This window comes from Leuciscus leuciscus (genome assembly GCF_965113295.1).
Source record: "Leuciscus leuciscus genome assembly, chromosome: 2".
In the NCBI taxonomy this organism is placed as follows: Eukaryota; Metazoa; Chordata; class Actinopteri; order Cypriniformes; family Leuciscidae; genus Leuciscus; species Leuciscus leuciscus.
In genome coordinates, this window is record NC_138726.1 from 43,953,555 (window position 1) to 43,980,338 (window position 26,784).

The 26,784-nt window shown below is 40.3% G+C and overlaps 1 protein-coding gene across 1 annotated transcript in view; it reads right to left on the reverse strand.

Moving 5' to 3' along the window:
- The window catches only part of zanl (zonadhesin, like), a 41,887-nt gene extending 21,997 nt beyond the window's left edge, over window positions 1-19,890 (reverse strand). Inside the window, exons 1-54 of the mRNA XM_082150881.1 lie at window positions 19,778-19,890; window positions 19,111-19,136; window positions 18,512-18,655; window positions 17,978-18,240; window positions 17,517-17,601; window positions 17,275-17,424; window positions 17,001-17,165; window positions 16,683-16,780; window positions 16,487-16,565; window positions 15,802-16,404; window positions 15,517-15,710; window positions 15,281-15,425; window positions 14,942-15,186; window positions 14,683-14,831; window positions 14,465-14,593; window positions 14,223-14,361; window positions 13,988-14,129; window positions 13,655-13,851; window positions 13,410-13,548; window positions 12,707-12,823; window positions 12,364-12,488; window positions 11,868-12,013; window positions 11,505-11,648; window positions 10,901-11,008; window positions 10,623-10,792; window positions 10,035-10,237; window positions 9,752-9,893; window positions 9,253-9,446; window positions 9,017-9,161; window positions 8,678-8,922; window positions 8,419-8,567; window positions 8,201-8,329; window positions 7,965-8,103; window positions 7,730-7,871; window positions 7,397-7,593; window positions 7,152-7,290; window positions 6,459-6,575; window positions 6,115-6,239; window positions 5,609-5,754; window positions 5,250-5,393; window positions 4,646-4,753; window positions 4,368-4,537; window positions 3,780-3,982; window positions 3,497-3,638; window positions 2,997-3,190; window positions 2,761-2,905; window positions 2,422-2,666; window positions 2,163-2,311; window positions 1,944-2,072; window positions 1,712-1,850; window positions 1,477-1,618; window positions 1,144-1,340; window positions 899-1,037; window positions 200-316 (exon numbers count right to left, since the gene is read on the reverse strand). Coding sequence (XP_082007007.1) covers window positions 200-316; window positions 899-1,037; window positions 1,144-1,340; window positions 1,477-1,618; window positions 1,712-1,850; window positions 1,944-2,072; window positions 2,163-2,311; window positions 2,422-2,666; window positions 2,761-2,905; window positions 2,997-3,190; window positions 3,497-3,638; window positions 3,780-3,982; window positions 4,368-4,537; window positions 4,646-4,753; window positions 5,250-5,393; window positions 5,609-5,754; window positions 6,115-6,239; window positions 6,459-6,575; window positions 7,152-7,290; window positions 7,397-7,593; window positions 7,730-7,871; window positions 7,965-8,103; window positions 8,201-8,329; window positions 8,419-8,567; window positions 8,678-8,922; window positions 9,017-9,161; window positions 9,253-9,446; window positions 9,752-9,893; window positions 10,035-10,237; window positions 10,623-10,792; window positions 10,901-11,008; window positions 11,505-11,648; window positions 11,868-12,013; window positions 12,364-12,488; window positions 12,707-12,823; window positions 13,410-13,548; window positions 13,655-13,851; window positions 13,988-14,129; window positions 14,223-14,361; window positions 14,465-14,593; window positions 14,683-14,831; window positions 14,942-15,186; window positions 15,281-15,425; window positions 15,517-15,710; window positions 15,802-16,404; window positions 16,487-16,565; window positions 16,683-16,780; window positions 17,001-17,165; window positions 17,275-17,424; window positions 17,517-17,601; window positions 17,978-18,240; window positions 18,512-18,655; window positions 19,111-19,136; window positions 19,778-19,851 — 8,551 coding nt within the window. The 5' untranslated portion in view covers window positions 19,852-19,890. The remainder of the gene's footprint in view (window positions 1-199; window positions 317-898; window positions 1,038-1,143; window positions 1,341-1,476; window positions 1,619-1,711; window positions 1,851-1,943; window positions 2,073-2,162; window positions 2,312-2,421; window positions 2,667-2,760; window positions 2,906-2,996; window positions 3,191-3,496; window positions 3,639-3,779; window positions 3,983-4,367; window positions 4,538-4,645; window positions 4,754-5,249; window positions 5,394-5,608; window positions 5,755-6,114; window positions 6,240-6,458; window positions 6,576-7,151; window positions 7,291-7,396; window positions 7,594-7,729; window positions 7,872-7,964; window positions 8,104-8,200; window positions 8,330-8,418; window positions 8,568-8,677; window positions 8,923-9,016; window positions 9,162-9,252; window positions 9,447-9,751; window positions 9,894-10,034; window positions 10,238-10,622; window positions 10,793-10,900; window positions 11,009-11,504; window positions 11,649-11,867; window positions 12,014-12,363; window positions 12,489-12,706; window positions 12,824-13,409; window positions 13,549-13,654; window positions 13,852-13,987; window positions 14,130-14,222; window positions 14,362-14,464; window positions 14,594-14,682; window positions 14,832-14,941; window positions 15,187-15,280; window positions 15,426-15,516; window positions 15,711-15,801; window positions 16,405-16,486; window positions 16,566-16,682; window positions 16,781-17,000; window positions 17,166-17,274; window positions 17,425-17,516; window positions 17,602-17,977; window positions 18,241-18,511; window positions 18,656-19,110; window positions 19,137-19,777) is intronic.
- Between the last annotated feature and the right edge of the window lie 6,894 nt (window positions 19,891-26,784).

The window sequence follows — 26,784 nt, forward strand, 5'->3', positions numbered from 1 at the left end:
GAAAGTAAAGTTGTTTTAAAAGTTTATTATACTTTAAAGTTTAAACTATTAGAGCTTTTGAACTTTGTTTCAGGAATATTTCATGCACATTGAATCAAAATAGGATTTTTGTGCTACTCCATAAAAACTACTGATAACCAAAGCACTGTAAACTCATGGCATGTTTGGATCTTTGCACCCTGTCTTGGCCATTGCTTACCAGTGTTGTTTTTACAGGTGCGGGCCAGAGTGTAGGTGCAAGTGCCCATGAAGCTGTAGTATTTGCCATCAAAGGTGTTATAATGAGGGTCACCAGAGATAATACAGTCTTGAGATCCTGGGGGATTGTGAAAAGAAATTAAGTTTTTAATAAATTAATCAACAATTTGTTAAGGGCTAAAGAATATGTAGTTTGTTTAGTATATTGTATAATAGTGTAATATTGTATATAGAGCATTATTTGTAATAAAAAAAGAAAAAAAAAGAAGAGGAATAATAATAATAATAATAATACAATTTAAATAAAGTATGTGGTGCTATGACCTGACCACAGTATACTATTACATAAAGTACATTTACATGTACAGTTAACATGCATAGTCAAGCCACATTTTCCCGCTCTTTGTCCAAGTATGCATGACACAATACGTAATTGAGTATTTGAATTAAATACACATTGCAAGTCACATCTTTCAAAGCATGCACACAGCACTGAGACCAGTTGTAGTCTGATTAACATGTACAGGCTAGACAAAGTTAAGCTACAATCACATGTATGATTTGATTACAAAATGATGCAAAACATTATTTCAGACTAAATTGTTCACATGTTAAAAAGACATATTATTGCTTTAGTCTGACTGAAATCCTATTTTAATGTGAATGGAAACACACTTACAGAGTTAACCAAAGTACTCACCTTCTGGGTAACACCCAATTACACCATCCTGTACTCCACACTGTTCCATTGGTGGACAGTCAGCAGCGCTACAGGAAACGAACGGGGGGTTACACTTACACAGTAGCTCACAGTCCTTGGTGTAGAACTCTTCACCTGGCTAAACCCATGCAGAGAAGAAATATGTTAGTTTGATGAAAAATACTACTTGATTGACTATAACAAACCATCACTGTCCTAAATGATTCCACATACAGTTTCCTCACCTGATAATAATTTCCATTATGCCTGCAGCCACATGTGTCTTCTTTCACGCACTGGCCAGCACTAAGGATGTATCCAGGGTCACAAACACATCCTTCAGAACAAGGCCCAGTGCACTGACTTGGTGGAATTGGGTTACAGGAAGGTTGGCAAATTGGGGAACATGATTCAAAATGACTGTTGGGTGGGCATTTCAGAGCTGGAGAGGAAGAATGTGTTTTAGTGCTAGTCATAAACTTCGCTCTATCTGACAGTATGAGAAATAGTGCAAGCCATTGATGTCAGCAGTTTTTGTTCGAGTTTTTGGTTGAGGAATATGTATTTTTCAAACATACGACAGAAGGTGCTGTTTCTCCAGGGTCCAATTGTGACGCCACGGTCCTGACATTCGTTGACGTACGACTCTATTGCTTCACACAATGCAGAATGAGCTCCATCCAGCTCACACACATCAAACAAACAGTCTTGGAAGAAACCCTATACACACAGGGTTAAGATCTGTAAGTATCTTTTATATGGTTAAAATTACACACTAAAGCATTTCAAATAATCTGACTTGACTTCACTCACATTTGGGTTGACTTTTGGATGGCAAGCAGCAAATGGGCCATTGGTGTCCAATATGAGACCACAGTAAGCCGGCCCTTCATACAACTCCTGCTCAGCATCTGTGCATCCTGGGGTTGGGTCGACCTCTGGCTTGTTACACCTGAAAGGCAGAATCAAAGTTAAGTATGAATTAATAGATAACATACTGTAGATGAGTCTTTTAGAACAGTATGTGCATTGCATATTAACTTACTCAGGGTCTGTGTTCCAGCTGTGGCCAAAGTCATTGGGGTTTTGGACCAGTTCACCAGTCGGGGTCTGGAAGTCATCCTTAGGGTCTCTGTTGTAGTCCCCACATAGTCCACAAAGTTTGTCCTCATAGCTGTAAAATGATCACAAGCATGTAGAAACATTTAAAAGTGGATCAAGTTGTAATAGTTATTAAAAAAACTTTTATAAGAACCATACTCACTCCTTGATAACTTTAATGTCCATAAAGTGGTTTCCATCGTAACGTACAGTAACTCCAAAGTTCAAGACCACTGTGTAGTGCTTGCCAGACATAAAAATGTCAACACCACTGACAGGACTCAGAGGAATGTTCACTTTGGTACCATTGACCTGAGAAAAGTCAGAAAACATAACTGTCCATTTTAATGTGCCTCTAAATAAGATGTCTACAGTATATGTACATTAACAGTAATATTGAAATTAATGTTCTTTTCTCTTACCTGCACAGTTCCTCCTTTCAGAATGGACACTATCACTCCCAGCGCATGGACATGAACTGCTTTTACATAGCTGATATAAGGATTGTTGTAGCGATTCTCATTGTCTGTGTATACAGCAAAGTGAGGCACATCTGTGCTGTTACAAGGTTCAGACATCAGGTAAGAACAGTTTCCCATGAAGTCGTAGCGCCGCTTATCAAAGGTGGTGTAATGCGGATCACCAGAAGCAATACAGGTCGAAGTTCCTGTGAGTGAAAATATCTTGATGTCAAAGATATAAATTCAAAAATTCAAAAAAATAGTTCAAGGGAATATTGTTGTTGTTGTTTTGTACATTACCTTTAAGGTAGCAGCCATGCACTCCACCAACCTCCCGACATTCTTCTGTCACAGGGTCACAGGAGTTGTCCACACAGTCGAAAGTGTAGTTGCCAGCACAGCGACACAACTTGGAACAGCCATTTCCAAAAATGATCTCACCAGGCTAAGTGTAAATACAGAACAAGTTTAGAGCAAAGGCTTAGGTCCCAGAAATGAATAAAAATGCAGCCTCACATCAACGACAGCTCTTGTACCTCAAAGTAATTGTTTTCTTCATCCAGGCACCCACACTGCTCAATAGGAACACAGCGCCGGCCACGGAAAACAAATCCTGGTTTACAGAAACAGCCACTGATGCAAGAACCAGAGCAGTTGGTGGAGGGTTCTGCGCAGGTAGGAATACAGGCTGGGCCGCAATCAATGTATTCAGAGTCTGGAGGGCAGTTCACTGTTGGAACACATGAAGAGTTGTTAAGCTATACAAATCGTGTAATTTTTTGATAGAGTAGGAGCGGGTACTCATGAAGTGATCTACTTTATTATCAGAGGAGGCAATGAGGGTCAAAAGAGACAAAACAAATTCTTACATCTAAAGAGAAAGATAAAAATGAAGTCTGTGATCTGTCAGGAGTCTTAATTGGTTTGTGTATAAGTGCATGTGTGTATAATCATGATGTGTTAATATGTGTAAATAAATGTACCCGTACATGTGCTCAAAACATTATTATGTATAAACCAGTACTATTATTGTTACCACTTGGTTTGCAGACATAGTCTCCATCTTCAAGTTGGCAACTCTCAGTAGGAAGACAGCTGGTGTCGTAACACTGAATAGTTCCTCCACCCTCACATGTACACTTTTGCTTACAGTCCTCCAGAGACCAGCTCTCATTCACCTAAACATGGCCACATTGAGAGGAATGTCTGTCATTTTTGCAGTGGTTTCATGAATGTTGAAATCAACGTTTTGTGTCTTATTTTCATAATCTCGTCCATGGCCCCAGAAGCCCACGGGTCGGCCCTGGTTTTAAACTCACTGGGTGGTAGGAGCCTGAGGGGTCCACACAGCCACAGTCTTTAACAGGAACACATTTGTTGTCACTGAGGATGAAGCCAGGGTCGCACTCACAGCCCTCTACACACTTCTCACTGCAGCCTGGTGGTCCATTGATACCCAGACATGTCTCCGGACAGGAGCTCACACATATGGAGTAATGGCTGTTTGGAGGACATACCAGAGCTGTAGAAAAAAGGGGTAAAGCATCAGTAAATGACTGTGAAAATTAGCCTGAAGAGAGGATGCAATGTGGAGTATGTAGTTTCCCAGTCTCATGTCCTCTTCCCTCAGTGACGGCATTCCTGTTACAGAAGTCAAATAAATAATAAAAGAAAAAAGACTAAAGCAAACACAAGTAATCGACTCTAGCTGTCTTTTTACAACCTCCGGAACTCCATTTCAATAATTAATATTGTGCATTAGAGAAAGCTTAAAGCAGGTTTGTCACTGGGAATGTGAAATGTTATTCTTGCATGGATGTAGGTTGCCAAATTGTACTTCTTTAGTATATGTTTAAAACGATATACACTGTGCGGTACGATACAACCTATAAGAGAGTGTGACTCACGGCAGAAGTCTGGCTCCCTCCACTGATGGACAGGTGCACCTGCACTCAGGCAAGCGTCAGTGTAAGCTTGAAGCTGGTCACAAAGGACCTGCTGCAGCCCTTGATAACGGCACATATCAAACACACAGCTCTGGAAGAACGGCAACGGGTCCACCACATTTATACAGTCTCTGTGAGGAGCAAATGTAAGGGAAAGTGTACAATGTTTAAGCACTAAAAGTTTTTCATCATTGTTTATTAGCAGTATTTGGAAATGTCATAGTTTGGTAAATTCTAACCTAAAAGGTCCATTTGTGTCAGTTATTCTCCCACAGTTCTCTGGGTTTGACACCACACCCTCCAGCACAGGATCACAGGGTGGTTGAGGTCCAGGGTCAGGCTTGCATCTGAAAACACAACATCATCGAACATATGAAATCGACCTGATCCTCAAAACATTGTGCTGCCAGTGTGACCGGTCCTATTCAACCCGCTTCGAGCGGGATTTGAGCCGGGGTCTCTGGTATGAGAGGTGGGCGTGCTAACAAGGACACTTAAGAACGCAGACTCTGCCACTAGTGACTGATGATAGTGGAGTGAGGTTTACACACACAGCTCTTACTGGCCTACATGCATTACACTCGCCCCCCTAAACCTCACTCTTATCCGTTTCAACTGCACCAAATGTAACCTGTCCTACTTGACCCGCTCCGAGGGGGATTCGAACCGGTGTGGGAGGCGGGCGCGCTAACAAGGACGCTAATGGCAGTAGCCTCTAGCGTCAGTCGCTAACATGCCTCTTGAGGCTAGGGGAGTGAGGTTTACATGCACAGTCTTACTGGCCTAAGTCCATTACACCTGCATGTGCAGTTGATAAAATGCAGAACAGAAAGAGGTACTTACGTTGCATCCTCGTCCTCATCAGTTTGCCAACTGTCGCCAAACTGATGTGAGCTGTCAGATTGGGAGCCATCTGGCTTAGTGAAGTCATTATTAGGGTTTCCATCGTAGTCCCCACACAGGCCACACATCTGGTCATAGTAGGAACTGATAAAATATGAGAGGGAGGAAAAAAGAGAGAGATTAATGTAAAGATGTTTGTTTCCCTAGAGACACTTTTTGCTTTTTCTTTTGCAGGATTTACTCAAATCCTATAACCCTTAAAAATCATGGTGGATCTTAGTGTTTCCTGACAAATACTTCAGATCAGAGTTATGTAATGTGTATATATTTCAATGAGGCTGTTTTCAGAGTTATAGTACCTGGGAACAGAGATCTTGGCGTAATGGTTGCCGTCCCACTTCACCTCCAGGCCGAACGAAGTTGTGAGGATTACATATTGGCCAGCAAGAGACAGAGAAATGAGCGGAGATGGCGAGTGGGGGAGGGACACCCTGAGTCCATTTACCTGGATGTGTGAAAAAGAGATAAACAATAGAGATGGATTAAAGACTAATGTTATATTTGACTAGAAGAACAGAGATTTTTTTCTTTTGTTGTAAAGGAAATATTATTCTTGAGGAAATGAAAAATGGACAGAGATATTGTGATCATGAACAGATTAAATGAGCAGATTAGGAACAACTGAAAGAAAATATTTAAGATGAAAACTATTATGTCCATAGTCCATTTACTTAATCTCAGAAATGAAAATTTCAGAAAAACTAAAATATAGTTAGCTGTTGACTTAAAATCTCAATTGTGGATCTCAAGATTACAGAATGATGTCAGTGGTGGTTAAATGATGGCAGCTGCTGTGGATACTGACCAGAGTTCTCCTGTTTTTCATCATTGTCACAGTGACACCATCAACAGTCACGTACAGTTTCCTCAGGTAAGAAACACCAGAAATTCCTCTCTCTTCATTCTTACCCTCTATGGAGAACCAGGGGCCTGCAGACCCAGGAGAGAGGAAAGTAAAGTTGTTTTTTAAAGTTTATTATACTTTAAAGTTTAAACTATTAAAGCTTTTGAACTTTGTTTCAGGAATATTTCATGCACATTGAATTGAAATAGGATTTTTGTGCTACTCCATAAAAACAACTGATAACCAAAGCACTGTAAACTCATGGCATGTTTGGATCTTTGCACCCTGTCTTGGCCATTGCTTACCAGTGTTGTTTTTACAGGTGCGGGCCAGAGTGTAGGTGCAAGTGCCCATGAAGCTGTAGTATTTGCCATCAAAGGTGTTATAATGAGGGTCACCAGAGATAATACAGTCTTGAGATCCTGGGGGATTGTGAAAAGAAATTAAGTTTTTAATAAATAAATCAACCATTTTTTAAGGGCTAAAGAATAAGTAGTTTGTTTAGTATATTGTATAATAATGTAATATTGTATATAGTGCATTATTTGTAAAAAAAAAAAAAGAAGAGGAAGAATAATAATAAAAAAAGAAAAAGAAAGTATGTGGTGCTATGACCTGACTACAGTATACTATTACATAAAGTACATTTACATGTACAGTTAACATGCATAGTCAAGCCACATTTTCCCGCTCTTTGTCCAAGTATGCATGACACAATACGTAATTGAGTATTTGAAGAATTAAATACACATTGCATGTCACATCTTTCAAAGCATGCACACAGCACTGAGGCCAGTTGTAGTCTGATTAACATGTTTAGGCTAGACAAAGTTAAGCTACAATCACATGTATGATTTGATTACAAAATTATGCAAAAATTATTTCAAACTAAATTGTTCACATGTTAAAAAGACATTATTGCTTTAGTCTGACTGAAATTCTAAATTCTATTTTAATGTGAATGGAAACACACTTACGGAGTTAACCAAAGTACTCACCTTCTGGGTAACACCCAATTACACCATCCTGTACTCCACACTGTTCCATTGGTGGACAGTCAGCAGCGCTACAGGAAACGAACGGGGGGTTACACTTACACAGTAGCTCACAGTCCTTGGTGTAGAACTCTTCACCTGGCTAAACCCATGCAGAGAAGAAATATGTTAGTTTGATGAAAAATACTACTTGATTGACTATAACAAACCATCACTGTCCTAAATGATTCCACATACAGTTTCCTCACCTGATAATAATTTCCATTATGCCTGCAGCCACATGTGTCTTCTTTCACGCACTGGCCAGCACTAAGGATGTATCCAGGGTCACAAACACATCCTTCAGAACAAGGCCCAGTGCATTGACTTGGTGGAATTGGGTTACAGGAAGGTTGGCAAATTGGGGCACATGATTCAAAATGACTGTTGGGTGGGCATTTCAGAGCTGGAGAGGAAGAATGTGTTTTAGTGCTAGTCATAAACTTCACTCTATCTGACAGTATGAGAAATAGTGCAAGCCACTGATGTCAGCATTTTTTGTTCGAGTTTGTGGTTGAGGAATATGTATTTTTCAAACATACGACAGAAGGTGCTGTTTCTCCAGGGTCCAATTGTGACGCCACGGTCCTGACATTCGTTGACGTACGACTCTATTGCTTCACACAATGCAGAATGAGCTCCATCCAGCTCACACACATCAAACAAACAGTCTTGGAAGAAACCCTATACACACAGGGTTAAGATCTGTAAGTATCTTTTATATGGTTAAAATTACACACTAAAGCATTTCAAATAATCTGACTTGACTTCACTCACATTTGGGTTGACTTTTGGATGGCAAGCAGCAAATGGGCCATTGGTGTCCAATATGAGACCACAGTAAGCCGGCCCTTCATACAACTCCTGCTCAGCATCTGTGCATCCTGGGGTTGGGTCGACCTCTGGCTTGTTACACCTGAAAGGCAGAATCAAAGTTAAGTATGAATTAATAGATAACATACTGTAGATGAGTCTTTTAGAACTAACAGTATGAGCATTGCATATTAACTTACTCAGGGTCTGTGTTCCAGCTGTGGCCAAAGTCGTTGGGGTTTTGGACCAGTTCACCAGTCGGGGTCTGGAAGTCATCCTTAGGGTCTCTGTTGTAGTCCCCACATAGTCCACAAAGTTTGTCCTCATAGCTGTAAAATGATCACAAGCATGTAGAAACATTTAAAAGTGGATCAAGTTGTAATAGTTATTAAAAAGACTTTATAAGAACCATACTCACTCCTTGATAACTTTAATGTCCATAAAGTGGTTTCCATCGTAACGTACAGTAACTCCAAAGTTCAAGACCACTGTGTAGTGCTTGCCAGACATAAAAATGTCAACACCACTGACAGGACTCAGAGGAATGTTCACTTTGGTACCATTGACCTGAGAAAAGTCAGAAAACATAACTGTCCATTTGAATGTGCTTCTAAATAAGATGTCTACAGTATATGTACATTAGCAGTAATACTGAAATTAATGTTCTTTTCTCTTACCTGCACAGTTCCTCCTTTCAGAATGGACACTATCACTCCCAGCGCATGGACATGAACTGCTTTTACATAGCTGATATAAGGATTGTTGTAGCGATTCTCATTGTCTGTGTATACAGCAAAGTGAGGCACATCTGTGCTGTTACAAGGTTCAGACATCAGGTAAGAACAGTTTCCCATGAAGTCGTAGCGCCGCTTATCAAAGGTGGTGTAATGCGGATCACCAGAAGCAATACAGGTGGAAGTTCCTGTGAGTGAAAATATCTTGATGTCAAAGATATAAATTCAAAAATTCAAAAAAATTGTTCAAGGGAATATTGTTGTTGTTGTTTTGTACATTACCTTTAAGGTAGCAGCCATGCACTCCACCAACCTCCCGACATTCTTCTGTCACAGGGTCACAGGAGTTGTCCACACAGTCGAAAGTGTAGTTGCCAGCACAGCGACACAACTTGGAACAGCCATTTCCAAAAATGATCTCACCAGGCTAAGTGTAAATACAGAACAAGTTTAGAGCAAAGGCTTAGGTCCCAGAAATGAATAAAAATGCAGCTTCACATCAACGACAACTCTTGTACCTCAAAGTAATTGTTTTCTTCATCCAGGCACCCACACTGCTCAATAGGAACACAGCGCCGGCCACGGAAAACAAATCCTGGTTTACAGATACAGCCACTGATGCAAGAACCAGAGCAGTTGGTGGAGGGTTCTGCGCAGGTAGGAATACAGGCTGGGCCGCAATCAATGTATTCAGAGTCTGGAGGGCAGTTCACTGTTGGAACACATGAAGAGTTGTTAAGCTATACAAATCGTGTAATTTTTTGATAGAGTAGGAGCGGGTACTCATGAAGTGATCTACTTTATTATTAGAGGAGGCAATGAAGGTCAATAGAGACAAAACAAATTATTATATCTAAAGAGAAAGATAAAAATGAAGTCTGTGATCTGTCAGGAGTTTAATTGGTTTGTGTATAAGTGCATGTGTGTATAATCATGATGTGTTAATATGTGTAAATAAATGTACCCGTACATGTGCTCAAAACATTATTATGTATTAACCAGTACTATTATTGTTACCACTTGGTTTGCAGACATAGTCTCCATCTTCAAGTTGGCAACTCTCAGTAGGAAGACAGCTGGTGTCGTAACACTGAATAGTTCCTCCACCCTCACATGTACACTTCTGCTTACAGTCCTCCAGAGACCAGCTCTCATTCACCTAAACATGGCCACATTGAGAGGAATGTCTGTCATTTTTGCAGTGGTTTCATGAATGTTGAAATCAACGTTTTGTGTCTTATTTTCATAATCTCATCCATGGCCCCAGAAGCCCACGGGTCGGCCCTGGTTTTAAACTCACTGGGTGGTAGGAGCCTGAGGGGTCCACACAGCCACAGTCTTTAACAGGAACACATTTGTTGTCACTGAGGATGAAGCCAGGGTCGCACTCACAGCCCTCTACACACTTCTCACTGCAGCCTGGTGGTCCATTGATACCCAGACATGTCTCCGGACAGGAGCTCACACATATGGAGTAATGGCTGTTTGGAGGACATACCAGAGCTGTAGAAAAAGGGGTAAAGCATCAGTAAATGACTGTGAAATTTAGCCTGAAGAGAGGATGCAATGTGGAGTATGTAGTTTCCCAGTCTCATGTCCTCTTCCCTCAGTGATGGCATTCCTGTTATAGAAGTCAAATAAATAATAAAAGAAAAAAAGACTAAAGCTAACACAAGTAATCGACTCTAGCTGTCTTTTTCCAACCTCCGGAACTCCATTTCAATAATTAATATTGTGCATTAGAGAAAGCTTAAAGCAGGTTTGTCACTGGGAATGTGAAATGTTATTCTTGCATGGATGTAGGTTGCCAAATTGTACTTCTTTAGTATATGTTTAAAACGATATACACTGTGCGGTACGATACAACCTATAAGAGAGTGTGACTCACGGCAGAAGTCTGGCTCCCTCCACTGATGGACAGGTGCACCTGCACTCAGGCAAGCGTCAGTGTAAGCTTGAAGCTGGTCACAAAGGACCTGCTGCAGCCCTTGATAACGGCACATATCAAACACACAGCTCTGGAAGAACGGCAACGGGTCCACCACATTTATACAGTCTCTGTGAGGAGCAAATGTAAGGGAAAGTGTACAATGTTTAAGCACTAAAAGTTTTTCATCATTGTTTATTAGCAGTATTTGGAAATGTCATAGTTTGGTAAATTCTAACCTAAAAGGTCCATTTGTGTCAGTTATTCTCCCACAGTTCTCTGGGTTTGACACCACACCCTCCAGCACAGGATCACAGGGTGGTTGAGGTCCAGGGTCAGGCTTGCATCTGAAAACACAACATCATCGAACATATGAAATCGACCTGATCCTCAAAACATTGTGCTGCCAGTGTGACCGGTCCTATTCAACCCACTTTGAGCGGGATTTGAGCCGGGGTCTCTGGTGTGAGAGGTGGGCGTGCTAACAAGGACACTTAAGAACGCAGACTCTGGCACTAGTGACTGATGATAGTGGAGTGAGGTTTACACACACAGCTCTTACTGGCCTACATGCGTTACACTCGCCCCCCTAAACCTCACTCTTATCCATTTCAACTGCACCAAATGTAACCTGTCCTACTTGACCCGCTCCGAGGGGGATTCGAACCGGTGTGGGAGGCGGGCGCGCTAACAAGGACGCTAATGGCAGTAGCCTCTAGCGTCAGTCGCTAACATGCCTCTTGAGGCTATGGGAGTGAGGTTTACATGCACAGTCTTACTGGCCTAAGTCCATTACACCTGCATGTGCAGTTGATAAAATGCAGAACAGAAAGAGGTACTTACGTTGCATCCTCGTCCTCATCAGTTTGCCAACTGTCGCCAAACTGATGTGAGCTGTCAGATTGGGAGCCATCTGGCTTAGTGAAGTCATTATTAGGGTTTCCATCGTAGTCCCCACACAGGCCACACATCTGGTCATAGTAGGAACTGATAAAATATGAGAGAGAGGAAAAAAGAGAGAGAGAGATTAATGTAAAGATGTTTGTTTCCCTAGAGACACTTTTTGTTTTTTCTTTTGCAGGATTTACTCAAATCCTATAACCCTTAAAAATCATAGTGGATCTTAGTGTTTCCTGACAAATACTTCAGGTCAGAGTTATGTAATGTGTATATATTTCAATGAGGCTGTTTTCAGAGTTTTAGTACCTGGGAACAGAGATCTTGGCGTAATGGTTGCCGTCCCACTTCACCTCCAGGCCGAACGAAGTTGTGAGGATTACATATTGGCCAGCAAGAGACAGAGAAATGAGCGGAGATGGCGAGTGGGGGAGGGACACCCTGAGTCCATTTACCTGGATGTGTGAAAAAGAGATAAACAATAGAGATGGATTAAAGACTAATGTTATCTTTGACTAGAAGAACTGAGAGATTTTTTTTCTTTTGTTGTAAAGGAAATATTATTCTTGAGGAAATGAAAAATGGACAGAGATATTGTGATTAGGAACAGATTAGGAACAACTGAAAGAAAATATTTAAGATGAAAACTATTATGTCCATAGTCCATTTACTTAATCTCAGAAATGAAAATGTCAGAAAAACTAAAATATAGTTAGCTGTTGACTTAAAATCTCAATTGTGGATCTCAATATTACAGAATGATGTCAGTGGTGGTTAAATGATGGCAGCTGCTGTGGATACTGACCAGAGTTCTCCTGTTTTTCATCATTGTCACAGTGACACCATCAACAGTCACGTACAGTTTCCTCAGATAAGAAACACCAGAAATTCCTCTCTCTTCATTCTTACCCTCTATGGAGAACCAGGGGCCTGCAGACCCAGGAGAGAGGAAAGTAAAGTTGTTTTAAAAGTTTATTATACTTTAAAGTTTAAACTATTAAAGCTTTTGAACTTTGTTTCAGGAATATTTCATGCACATTGAATCAAAATAGGATTTTTGTGCTACTCCATAAAAACTACTGATAACCAAAGCACTGTAAACTCATGGCATGTTTGGATCTTTGCACCCTGTCTTGGCCATTGCTTACCAGTGTTGTTTTTACAGGTGCGGGCCAGAGTGTAGGTGCAAGTGCCCATGAAGCTGTAGTATTTGCCATCAAAGGTGTTATAATGAGGGTCACCAGAGATAATACAGTCTTGAGATCCTGGGGGATTGTGAAAAGAAATTAAGTTTTTTATAAATTAATCAACAATTTGTTAAGGGCTAAAGAATATGTAGTTTGTTTAGTATATTGTATAATAGTGTAATATTGTATATAGAGCATTATTTGTAATAAAAAGAGAAAAAAAAAGAAGAGGAATAATAATAATAATAATAATAATACAATTTAAATAAAGTATGTGGTGCTATGACCTGACCACAGTATACTATTACATAAAGTACATTTACATGTACAGTTAACATGCATAGTCAAGCCACATTTTCCCGCTCTTTGTCCAAGTATGCATGACACAATACGTAATTGAGTATTTGAAGAATTAAATACACATTGCAAGTCACATCTTTCAAAGCATGCACACAGCACTGAGGCCAGTTGTAGTCTGATTAACATGTTTAGGCTAGACAAAGTTAAGCTACAATCACATGTATGATTTGATTACAAAATGATGCAAAAAATGATTTCAGACTAAATTGTTCACATGTTAAAAAGACATTATTGCTTTAGTCTGACTAAAATCCTATTTTAATGTGAATGGAAAAACACTTACGGAGTTAACCAAAGTACTCACCTTCTGGGTAACACCCAATTACACCATCCTGTACTCCACACTGTTCCATTGGTGGACAGTCAGCAGCGCTACAGGAAACGAACGGGGGGTTACACTTACACAGTAGCTCACAGTCCTTGGTGTAGAACTCTTCACCTGGCTAAACCCATGCAGAGAAGAAATATGTTAGTTTGATGAAAAATACTACTTGATTGACTATAACAAACCATCACTGTCCTAAATGATTCCACATACAGTTTCCTCACCTGATAATAATTTCCATTATGCCTGCAGCCACATGTGTCTTCTTTCACGCACTGGCCAGCACTAAGGATGTATCCAGGGTCACAAACACATCCTTCAGAACAAGGCCCAGTGCACTGACTTGGTGGAATTGGGTTACAGGAAGGTTGGCAAATTGGGGAACATGATTCAAAATGACTGTTGGGTGGGCATTTCAGAGCTGGAGAGGAAGAATGTGTTTTAGTGCTAGTCATAAACTTCGCTCTATCTGACAGTATGAGAAATAGTACAAGCCACTGATGTCAGCAGTTTTTGTTCGAGTTTGTGGTTGAGGAATATGTATTTTTCAAACATACGACAGAAGGTGCTGTTTCTCCAGGGTCCAATTGTGACGCCACGGTCCTGACATTCGTTGACGTACGACTCTATTGCTTCACACAATGCAGAATGAGCTCCATCCAGCTCACACACATCAAACAAACAGTCTTGGAAGAAACCCTATACACACAGGGTTAAGATCTGTAAGTATCTTTTATATGGTTAAAATTACACACTAAAGCATTTCAAATAATCTGACTTGACTTCACTCACATTTGGGTTGACTTTTGGATGGCAAGCAGCAAATGGGCCATTGGTGTCCAATATGAGACCACAGTAAGCCGGCCCTTCATACAACTCCTGCTCAGCATCTGTGCATTCTGGGGTTGGGCTGACCTCTGGCTTGTTACACCTGAAAGGCAGAATCAAAGTTAAGTAATCTATAATATGAATTAATAGATAACATACTGTAGATGAGTCTTTTAGAACAGTATGTGCATTGCATATTAACTTACTCAGGGTCTGTGTTCCAGCTGTGGCCAAAGTCATTGGGGTTTTGGACCAGTTCACCAGTCGGGGTCTGGAAGTCATCCTTAGGGTCTCCGTTGTAGTCCCCACATAGTCCACAAAGTTTGTCCTCATAGCTGTAAAATGATCACAAGCATGTAGAAACATTTAAAAGTGGATCAAGTTGTAATAGTTATTAAAAAGACTTTATAAGAACCATACTCACTCCTTGATAACTTTAATGTCCATAAAGTGGTTTCCATCGTAACGTACAGTAACTCCAAAGTTCAAGACCACTGTGTAGTGCTTGCCAGACATAAAAATGTCAACACCACTGACAGGACTCAGAGGAATGTTCACTTTAGTACCATTGACCTGAGAAAAGTGAGAAAACATAACTGTCCATTTTAATGTGCCTCTAAATAAGATGTCTACAGTATATGTACATTAACAGTAATATTGAAATTAATGTTCTTTTCTCTTACCTGCACAGTTCCTCCTTTCAGAATGGACACTATCACTCCCAGCGCATGGACATGAACTGCTTTTACATAGCTGATATAAAGATTGTTGTAGCGATTCTCATTGTCTGTGTATACAGCAAAGTGAGGCACATCTGTGCTGTTACAAGGTTCAGACATCAGGTAAGAACAGTTTCCCATGAAGTCGTAGCGCCGCTTATCAAAGGTGGTGTAATGCGGATCACCAGAAGCAATACAGGTCGAAGTTCCTGTGAGTGAAAATATCTTGATGTCAAAAATATAAATTCAAAAATTCAAAAAAATAGTTCAAAGGAATATTGTTGTTGTCTTTTTGTACATTACCTTTAAGGTAGCAGCCATGCACTCCACCAACCTCCCGACATTCTTCTGTCACAGGGTCACAGGAGTTGTCCACACAGTCGAAAGTGTAGTTGCCAGCACAGCGACACAACTTGGAACAGCCATTTCCAAAAATGATCTCACCAGGCTGAGTGTAAATACAGAACAAGTTTAGAGCAAAGGCTTAGGCCCCAGAAATGGATAAAAATGCAGCCTCACATCAACGACAACTCTTGTACCTCAAAGTAATTGTTTTCTTCATCCAGGCACCCACACTTCTCAATAGGAACACAGCGCCGGCCACGGAAAACAAATCCTGGTTTACAGAAACAGCCACTGATGCAAGAACCAGAGCAGTTGGTGGAGGGTTCTGCGCAGGTAGGAATACAGGCTGGGCCGCAATCAATGTATTCAGAGTCTGGAGGGCAGTTCACTGTTGGAACACATGAAGAGTTGTTTAGCTATACAAATCTTGTAATTTCTTGAAATACTTTTATAAGGGAAATAGAACAAGTTTAACTTACCTGGTGGTGTTGGTTTTGGAGTAGTTGGCTTAGGTGCAGTTGGTTTAGAAGTTGATGGACCCGGTGTAGTTGGTTTAGGTGTACTGGGTTGGGGTGTAGATGGTTTAGGAGTTGATGGACCCGGTGTAGTTGGTTTAGGTGTAGTGGGTTGGGGTGTAGATGGTTTAGGAGTTGATGGACCTGGTGTTGTTGGTTTAGGTGTAGTGGGTTGGGGTGTAGATGGTTTAGGAGTTGATGGACCTGGTGTTGTTGGCTTAGGTGTAGTGTGTTGGGGTGTAGATGGTTTAGGAGTTGATTGACCTGGTGTTGTTGGTTTAGATGTAGTGGGTTGGGGTGTAGATGGTTTAGGAGTTGATTGACCTGGTGTTGTTGGTTTAGATGTAGTGGGTTGGGGTGTAGATGGTTTAGGAGTTGATTGACCTGGTGTTGTTGGTTTAGATATAGTGGGTTGGGGTGTAGATGGTTTAGGAGTTGATGGACCTGGTGTTGTTGGTTTAGGTGTAGTGGGTTGGGGTGTAGAGGGTTTAGGAGTTGATGGGCCTGGTGTTGTTGGTTTAGGTGTAGTGGGTTGTGGTGGGGATGGCTTAGGTGTTGTTGGAGTTGCTAAAATCAAGCAAGAAAACATTTTTTGACAATCGCCACATATAGCCTTAAAATGACATTAATGACACAGTCTGCCACCTACCTGTACAACTGGTAATGCAGACACTATCAATAGCAATATCTGTCTTGTCTGTTTCACCATAAACACCAACAATTACAAACTGAAATAAATAAAAAATAATTACAATGTAAACACATGCTATTTTGCCAAAATATATTATTTAAAAAAATACGAAGAAGCTCTGTCACAAATTCCTAACTGAGAGAATAAAACTGACCTGCACTGTACCAGCTGTGCCAATTTGAACACTTGCAGGCTTCCAGGCTTGACCTTGATTCCCTGTGAGGCTGAAAATAGGGGCTCCAAGTTCCCCACCTAAAACAAAATAAGAATAAATAAATCTGAGCTAAAATCTCAGTAATTAATCTGTATTGTACAATTTTCAGAAACCACTGATCATTCATTCAGTTTTTAAAAGTTGATTAATTGCTTTAATATGTGCATATGATCCTCATGATATTGTAATATAATTGTCCTTTGAACTTAAAGATGTTTAAATAAACTCTTAATCTTCACTCTATAGAATGACTCTTACCAGTGGTGACTGCATGGACATTAAGTTCCATGTTGGCAGCACTGCCATACATGTAGTAATGAAAGTTCAGCTGCAGGCAACCAGAGGCTGGGGTAGAGGGACTCCAGAGCTGAGCGGATTCTGATTCAATGCTAAAGCTGGAGTCCAATAACAAGTATGACCCGACTGCATTGGAAAGAAACAGTTTGAGAAAATAGGGAATTTTGGGAAATAGGAAAGTCCTTAAAATCATTGTTGTCATGATCAAAGTAACAGGGTGGAATGTTGGACTCACGTCCTGGTTTGGAGAAATCATCATTAGGACCAGTGCCCGGTGTATCTGTCGATCCAGCCCAAGGCTCCCAACCATAGATATTGTCATTTGATACCTCATTCATCCAGCCACAATAGTCTTGATCATCAAAATCACACCCAGCTATACAGCCTGTATAAAACAAATTAATGATTATTTTATTATTATGATAGTAATATGAAATGTGTATCTTTGTAACCTGCAATAAGGGTAGAATAAAGTACCAGCACATGCTCCCTCGTTGATGACAATGTTATCCAGGGCAGTGTCACATGATGAAGAGGACCCACGCATTGCTTGAAAAACAATCTAGAAAAGAAAAATTACATTAAAGCAGGCTGAAAGGGAATTTTCTGTCATGTTGTGGGAGTCATCCTGTCAGTAAAAGCTTTAGCAGTGTCTAACTTATTTTTATAACTGATGATGAAGATAAAGACCATATAGATTAGACAATCTGTAATGCATAAGCCTTGTAGCCACAAGCACAGTGACCACACTGACAGCTAAAATCTTCTACAAAGGTCACACTCCTTTTGGCAGTTTGGTCAGGTATGGCAGGACGGCACCCATGTGTATTTCATTTAAAAATGCATGTTAGAGCCTTTGAATAATTCTAGAGCCTTACATGAACACTTGAATTAGCACTAATGGCAATCTTTTGCTGTTTTTAAGCAGACCCACGTACCTGAGTCTGCCCGGCTGGTATGGGAACTGTGAAAGAAGCTCCAAGCCATGACGGGCTCTGAATCCCAGTTTTTTGCCACAGTTGTTCCTCAGAGCCAGGACGTTTGGCCAGCACAGTCAGAGTGTTACTGCCATCACTGCCATACATGAAGTAGTAGAACTGTACACAGATCTCAGCAGGTCCATTACTAATAACTGGGCTGAGGAGGCGTATTTTCTGTCCATTTATGCTGTTGTCAGCTTCATGATATATGTAAAAGCCAGCTATGGGGGAAAAGGGATCAATTTAACAATGAATGAGAGCAAGGAACAGTAACAAAAAAGTGCTTTACCATTTCATAGATTAGTAGGTTACCTGACAAAACATATTTAAATAGTGTAACATAATTAGTGCACTGTTATTTTGTAAACATTTGTGGTTGCTGTAATTTTAGTATTTTTCAAAAAGTGCTGCTGAAAAACATTCGGAAATGAATGTGCATCTTTAGTGACTGATCATTGGATTATTGTTTGTTGGTTTGGCACTCAAACTCACAGCCATCCGGATAGTCTCCATCAGGTCCTGTTCCTGGAGTTGGGGTGGGTCCACTATGGCGTGTCCAATCACCGTTATCTGTGATGTCTTGTTGGAAGTTGCAGAAAGGTTCTTCATTTTTGTTGAAGTCACAGGAGGCCAACACTATTTAAAAGATAGAAAAACATGACATTTCAGTTTTCAGTGGTAGAAATTGTCCAAAATTTACTTCACGTGGAATTCTAGTTAATTTAAAATTATGTAAGGATATGGTGTTAAGCCATAAACAGTCCTAAAATGAGGAATGAGTCATGCTAATCTTTTTTGCATTGTTTTCCAGTTGTACAATGCCATAAATGTTATTTATGTTCATAATGTGTTGGTAATAGACATGGACCTTAGATATGCTTTATGGAGGCCTACCGTACTCCACCCATTTACAACCAGTTCTCAAGTCATTTTGTAATCATATGTGTCCTTGCTTGATTGCAAGTGTGAACATTTTGTGCGTTTTTGTTTTTTATGTGACAGAACAAATTAAAGTCAGGGAATTTTGCAATAGTGCTAATTCTCTGGTTAATCACTGTCCTTTTAAACATTTTATATGATGATTTACTTACCAGCATCTCTCTCTGTCACGTCATATCTATAAAAACATGAAATAATTGAGTCTGAGTTAACTAATACCAGAAAAAGACAAAAGAGCTGGCTATATTTTAATATTCATGTTAAATATTAGATTAACTGGATAATTGAAGAATTTCTTATACACAGGTAGAAAATTTGTGTAATTCAGTTACATAATAGTAGTCATCACCTTAACATTTATCATCTGTTCCCATCATTATGATTAATGTCTAAAATCAAAGTTGCTTTTTAAATGAGATGGTAAATGCTTAATTACATTTAAACGAAGACTGTAAGAAAGTGACGATAAATGCCTTGGCAATGTATTAATGTTGTGTACAAAATTAAGAAATAGCAAAACTCTGATATGTTATCGAGCATTTCCCCATACAATTTTGGGGGTCTTTGCCTGTTTTACTAATTTAATTGTTAGAAACGTGTTGCTCTATTTAAATGCATACTGCAAATGATTAACAAGTATTGGATAAATCATGTTCATTATATAGACATTCCGCATTTGTATGTATATGTATACTATTTCCGCCAGTACATACAATAATCATTTTTTACTGAATCTATACTTAAAACCAAATTTGGGTTTAAATTCACATTACTGCTGAAACATTATACCAAATTACTGAATAATTATGAGAATCTCACCTATTCTCGCTGTTGTCTATGGTAAAGCAACCTGTTATCCATATTACTACTAGTATTAACTCCAGATGTCCCATGTCTGGATTAATAGATGGTGTTAGGTTCACAAAGACAGAAGCGAGAAGGATCCGTGAGTTTATAAACGGTCAGTTGATGTAGGGTCGGTGGGGCAGGGCATGAGAAGGTGTGTTTCAGTTTTTATCACTTTCATGAATATTATTTTACATAGCTCATTGCAAAACCAGTTGAGTGAATCAGTAACTGTTTGTGATAGGACCAGGGTGTGTTCCCTCTGTTTTCTTACGTCTTATGGGTGGAATCGTTAATCAGAAGATGCAGTGAATTTCAGCTCATACAGTACATAGACCTTTGAATTGAACTGCAAAGCAGGAATCCCCCATGTGGTTTACCATTTTTTTTACAATGTTTTTTTTGACTTGTCTGACTCTGAATAGCACCGCACTCTTAGGTTCAATGGGGTTGTATATAGAGCCCAATGGTTCTTGCCTCAATTTTAAAGAATGCTTTATGCCAAAAAGGATATATTAGGAGAAATGTCTTAAATTATTGCATAATGCTTTCATGTTTAAGGGGTTATTTCAACTTTTCAACAAGCTGTTTAATTCATAAAAACTTTATTCAAAATGAATTAAATATTTTAATTAAAACCAAATTCATAAATTGATGGAATAAACCTAAAAGGTTCTATACATGAAGTGCCTGACAGAACCCTTTAAGGTTCTACAATACATAGAACATTTTCTTCAGAGAGTGCAGGAGTTCATTACTGACATCATTAAGCTCTGATATATGAATTAAACATTTGGATTTTCCAAATCCAAGATATTGTAAATATATGATTAAAAAAAAAGTTTAAATTGTATTTATAGAATTGGCATGTAGGCTATATGTAGAAAGCTTAATTATTGTCACGGTCGGTTGTAGCTATGAGAGTTGTGAGGCTGGATCTAATCGCAACAGTCACATTATTTAACAACACAAACATAATAACAAACATGCAGGAGTAACACAGCCAACTTAACGTTGATGAGGATGGACAAAGAAACAACAAAAAATGAAGGCTATAAATAATAAACTCAGTGAAGGGAGAAAACAAGGAACAGGTGGGATTAATAAATGAACAAAAGAGTAACCATGGAACATACCTAGAAACCATTGCTGTGAAATCGTCACTTATACCCTCATTCACTATTCCCTACGTTAGTCCATTAATAAAGTCCAACTAAAGGAGTGAATGAAAACAAGTGAACAAATTAGGAAACTGAGTGTGCTGGAAGGGTTGCCGCTTTGCATAGTTTGTGCTTGCTGTTTTTTTAATAATAATCATTTGAAACACTATATGAAGAGATCTTGAACTCTGTCATGGAAATTTAACTTATAACTTATACCTTAATAAAACTATTTCATAATCAATTAAAAATAAATGTATACCTGTATGATATTACGCTGACTGTAACCGCACTGACTGGAACAGGGGTTTGGAAAATGGATGAATGGATTATTCAGCCTTAGGCGGCATCTTCTGGTGAGACACAGGAATTCATTCGGCACGAGCCGCACGACCCTTCAGTGCATTATGGGTATTCTCTAGCCATTAAGCGTACACTGGATTTACACCCGTAATTGCTGTGCATAATGGGATTGAATGAGTGCACTCGATAACGTCCACTATGGTTTTGGACACCACTACGAATAGCTGTCCTCTCAATTATAGTGCCACGTTTAAGGGTATAGGGTGCAATTTCGGACACAGCCCATGACAACAAATGAACAGGGACAAAGGAGACGGGAATTCAGATGCAAGCTCATGACGTCACCGTTTTCACAAATTTTACTTTTTGGGGTTTACACTAAAATAATAACGCAGTACTCACACGTGTTTAGTTCATTATCCTGTGTATTCAAGTTGCTCAGTTTGTTCTGTTCCCTGTCTGGTATTGTGCTGCATGCTGTTTTGTTAAATTTGCTCATATTCAGTGTTCGGTTAAGTTACTCTAAAAAAAGAAATCAATCAATAGTTACTAATTACATCTTCAACAGTGTAATTGGATTACTGTAGGCTATATTTATTACTGTAGGCTATATTTACCCCCTCCAAAATCCTACCCTATGCCTCAACGTGGTGGAGGGGTGGCACTGGGTGTCTGTTGACGATGCACAGCGGGGATTCAACCCCCCAGAAGGTTCAACCAAGCTGAGAAGAAGATAGACTTCCGGCTGGCACTAGCCATTCGGGCCCAGCTAAATAGGAAGGTTCCGGTCCTAGAGGCCCAGCAAGCCATGGACCAGACAAAAGAGAAACCCAAGCTATTACAACAACGAACACGGGCCCCAGTACCCTGCACGTCCGTGTGCCCGCTCTCCGGCGGTGGAGCGACCCGGCCACGGAAGAGGGGCTGCTAAGAATCACAGGTAGAAGGCCATCTTTGGTAAACCGACCACTGAATAACAATGCAAAAATCAACATCGGGACATACAATGCCAAGACAATATCCCGGGAAAAGGATCTGGCTACCATCATCGCCGAGAAAAACAACATCCAGTGCGACATCCTGGGCCTGTGCGAGACAGGACGGTCGGTGGTGTCGGCTTCATCGTCTCCAGACGATGGGCGACGTCCATCGACCTGGTCGACGTGACCAACCCACGAGTAGGCGTGCTCACCCTGGCGCTGGCCAACAAGACGACCATTCGCATCGGGCAGGTATATGCGCCGACCACAGCAGTTGATGACGACAAGATCGAGCAGTTCTACGAGGACGTCGCAGCAGCCATCACCCCCCGACCATCGACTGCTGCGTGCCAAACTGACCATCGACTCCAGGGTGGAGAAGCGCGCACTGGCAGCCAGCAACCAGGCACAACAGCAGACAGCCATTGATCCGATCGTCTTCCGGCAGCACTATATCAACAGTACTGACTGGGCGCAGACCGACGAGGACATCACAAGCGACTGGAGCCAGTTCACAGAACGGCTGCGAAAGGCACGCGACGTTGCTTCAAAGCCATGCACAAAAGACCACACCAGCCGAATATCGGACAACACCAAAACTCTCCTGCTGAAAAGGCGGCAAATGAGATCGGACGGCGCAGACCATGTGAAATATGGTCTGCTGTGCAAGCTGGTCAGGGCACGGCTCAAAACCGACCTGGAGCAGTACAAGAGCAGCCTCCTGCTAGCGGCGGCCGAGCAGAAGAGTAGTTTGAAGAAGTGCAGACGGCTGATGCAGCTGAAGCGCGGTCAGGTGCCAGCACTAAAGACACCAGACAGACGGACGACAAGAACTCGGTTGGGCATCGAGGCTGAGTGCAGCCGTTTCTATACGGACCTGTTCGCCAGCAAGACGCCGGGAGAACAAGATGCCCTTGGTGCTAGCCTTCGTAGACTACGAGAAGGCCTTCGACAGCGTAGAGATCAATGCTGTACTGCTCGCCCTACAACAACAGGGCATCTCCTACGAGTATGTGGACCTTTTGCGGGAGCTGAACAGCGGATGCGCCACCAACATCACCCTGTTCGACCGGCCGCTGTACATCCCCGTTGCCAGAGGCATCAAGCAGGGCGACCCCATCTCGCACAAGCTGTTTACGGCGTGTCTGGAGCACGTCTTTCGACAGCTCGACTGGGACAACAAGGGTATCAGCGTTAATGGCCAGGGGCTCAGCCACCTGCGCTTCGCCAACGACATCGTCCTAATCGGCGAGTCAGTGGCCGACGTGCAGCTGCAAATCAACCAGCTCGACCAGGCCGACGCAGCGGTCGGCCTAAAGATGAACTTGGCCAAGACAAAGTGGATGCGCAACCCCCAGGCTGCCAACAACAACATCTACATCAGCCAGAAGGAGATCGAGCAGGTAGACAGCTACGTCTACCTCGGCCAGGAGCTGACTGCTGGGCATAAGAACAACCGCGAGCTGGTACGCCGACGGAGGGCCGCTTGGGTTAGCAATGCGTCCATAGCAGAGGTGGTCACCAACACGGCCGATGCCCCCCTGCGCGCCCACTAGTTCAACAGCACCCCCCTACCGGCCATGCTCTACGGGGCCGAGACCTGGTCGCTGACCGAGGCCGACAGGCAGAAGCTGGCAGTGACCGAACGCGCCCTTGAGCAGCGGATGGTTGGCATCAAGAGGACAGACCACATCAGCAACGAGCTACTGAGGAAGATGAGCAAGGTCAAGGACGCCGTCAACCAGGCCAAACAGGCCAAGATGCGCTGGGCCGGACATGTGGCCAGAAGTTCGGACGGTGGATGGACGCGGGCCGTGACCAAATGGCTGCCACTTGATATAAAAAGACAGATCGCTCCGCCCCGCAACCCGATGGTGGGACTTACTCAAACAAGACATCGGCAGAAACTAGATAAGCCTGGCAAAGTTGTTGTGGCCTGCGTCGAAAGAACGAAATACAGGCAGATTGAAGATATTTCTAAAAAACTATTGCATTACTTAAACTAATTACTTTATAAATCCCATATCATCTTCGACCAGTTGAACAATACAAAGATAGACATGAAACTGCTCTTTTAATCCTTTCAAATAAATAATATAAAAATGCATCAATTATTCTTGAACTTGGAAGGTTACATTAAAAACCCACGCATTCTCATCCTAGGGCGTCATATACTGACGCTTTTGACATTTCGTCTACATCGAACGCACATGGCACCCTTTAGCGTCAATATGACACGCACAGAGCTTTGTTCGAGCTTTGTTCGGTTAACATTAGATGTTAAATTTGTATGTCTAATCCACTATTGTTTTATATAAAATTGTCTATACAGTAGCCTATTTAATGCAATTACATCAGAAGTAACCAATTACAGAAAAAAATCATTGAATTACTGCTCGTATTGTATTATCTGAGTTGTAGAGCCTACTTTAATAAATATGCTGCACTTTGATCAAACCTTTGCATCTCAGTTTCTTCATTGGACTTTATATGTGACAATAATATCCAACAGCTTGGTCATTTTCGCGGATCGCGTGAACAGGGATTGTTTTGACAACATTGCCGTCTCTATGTGAACAACGCATAGGAAAAACTTTGCCATGTAAACACTAACACAGGTAAAACAGAAACCTCATGTGGCCATTGTTGTTATATCTTGCAAAAAAATAATATAAAATAAACACATAAACAAGTTTAGTTTTCCATTATGACATTCACAAAATGACTGAAGTAATAATTGAATATTATTTTCAGTCTTCCAGTTATGAAGCAAATTACTATAACAAAACCACTGAGGTAATGACTCTTATTGAGGAAAATGAATCAGTGCTCACAAGTATTACTTCTGATGCTAAATTAATTCTGTCCTACATGTGACAAGAACTGATGGGAATCACTAGTTACTAAGAATCCACCCTGTTCTCTGATAACGCATGTACTGTCCTTTTATGATGCCTATAAAAAGAGGCGCCCTGAAAATAATGTTTCGAATCAGGTTCAGCCCATCAATGTGAGCCACTAAAGCTTGATGACTCAAGGTCAACTCTCTCTTAAAATAAGCTAAAGTATTTTGTCCAGGCTAAACTTACAATTGAAAAAAGATCACCTTTTTTCTTCACACACTTCATTATTGTACCCCATATTGTAATGGATCATTCAGATATCAGATACACAAGAATTGTTGTATACTTTGATTAGTTCGCCAACAAAAAACTCCATTATGTTATATAAAGTTTAACAGATCTGAATGTACATACTGATCTCTAAAGTGCTATATCATGTTAGGTAATGAATTCTTTATTGACTTTATTAAGCGTTACTGAATCATCTGTATACGTGATGCAGCCTTCAGATGAAAAGTATAGTTTTGTGTAATTTATGAACAAAACCTGAAAATATCTTTTTTTCTTTTTTCTTTTATTTTGTGTGTGTAAATCTGTGTGCTTAAAGACACTTGAATTAATAAAGGGATTCAGTTTGGTTTGGTGCTTTGTTTGTTCTTCCCAAATGTCAAAATGTGAAGTGTTATTTTGCAACTGAAACTTTTGCGTCTGTTGCATCATTTTGATTGCAAAGGCATTGGAACTTAATGGTCTTACGGTCTTACAGTCATACAAGGAAGTCACAAAGGTGCGGGAAAAGATTTAACAAATGTATATATACTACTTGTATTCATGCCTGTACACAGTAGGTGTGATTTGATTCAAATGTAGATTGTGTAACACTTTACAATAATGTTTAACTTTGTTAACATTTGTAAATAGATTAGGTGTAAAAAAACTAAAACAATGAACTATTTTTTTTTTTACAGCATTTATAAATCTAGGTTATTAATTTATATACTAGATACTGTTTTTTATTGCTAATTCATGTTTTTTCATAATACATAACCTAGTGTTCATTGTACCAATTGAAATGTTAGAAATTTTATTGAATGCACTGTTCAAAGTTTGGAGTCAGAACACATTTTTTACTTATTCAGAGAGGATGCATTAAATTGATTAAAGTGACAGTAAAGACATTTATAATGTTACAAAAGATTTGAATTTCAAATGAATGCTGTTCTTTTGAACTTGATCTCTTTAAAATCTCTTTAGATCTTGTATACCAGTTTCCACCAAAAATTAAGCAGTTTTTAAATAGTTTTCATCATTGATAATAATAAGAAATGTTTCTTGACCATCACATCCGCATAATAGAATGATTTCTGAAGGATCATGTGACACTGAAGTCTGGAGTAATGATGCTGAAAATTCATGTCATCACAAGTTACATTTTAAAATATATTGAAATAGAAAACGGTTATGTTAAATTGTAATAATAGTTCACAATATACTGTTTTACTGTATTTTTTATCAAATAAATGCAGCCTTTGTGAGCATTAGAAACTTCTTTCAAAAACATTTAAAACAATCTTGCCGACCTTAAACTTTTGAACAGTAGTGTATGTAAAAATGAACACTGATCAATATAATAAATGCTTGGAAAAGTATTGTTTATTATCTATCAATGTATAACCTTGTAAAATGTTACTGTA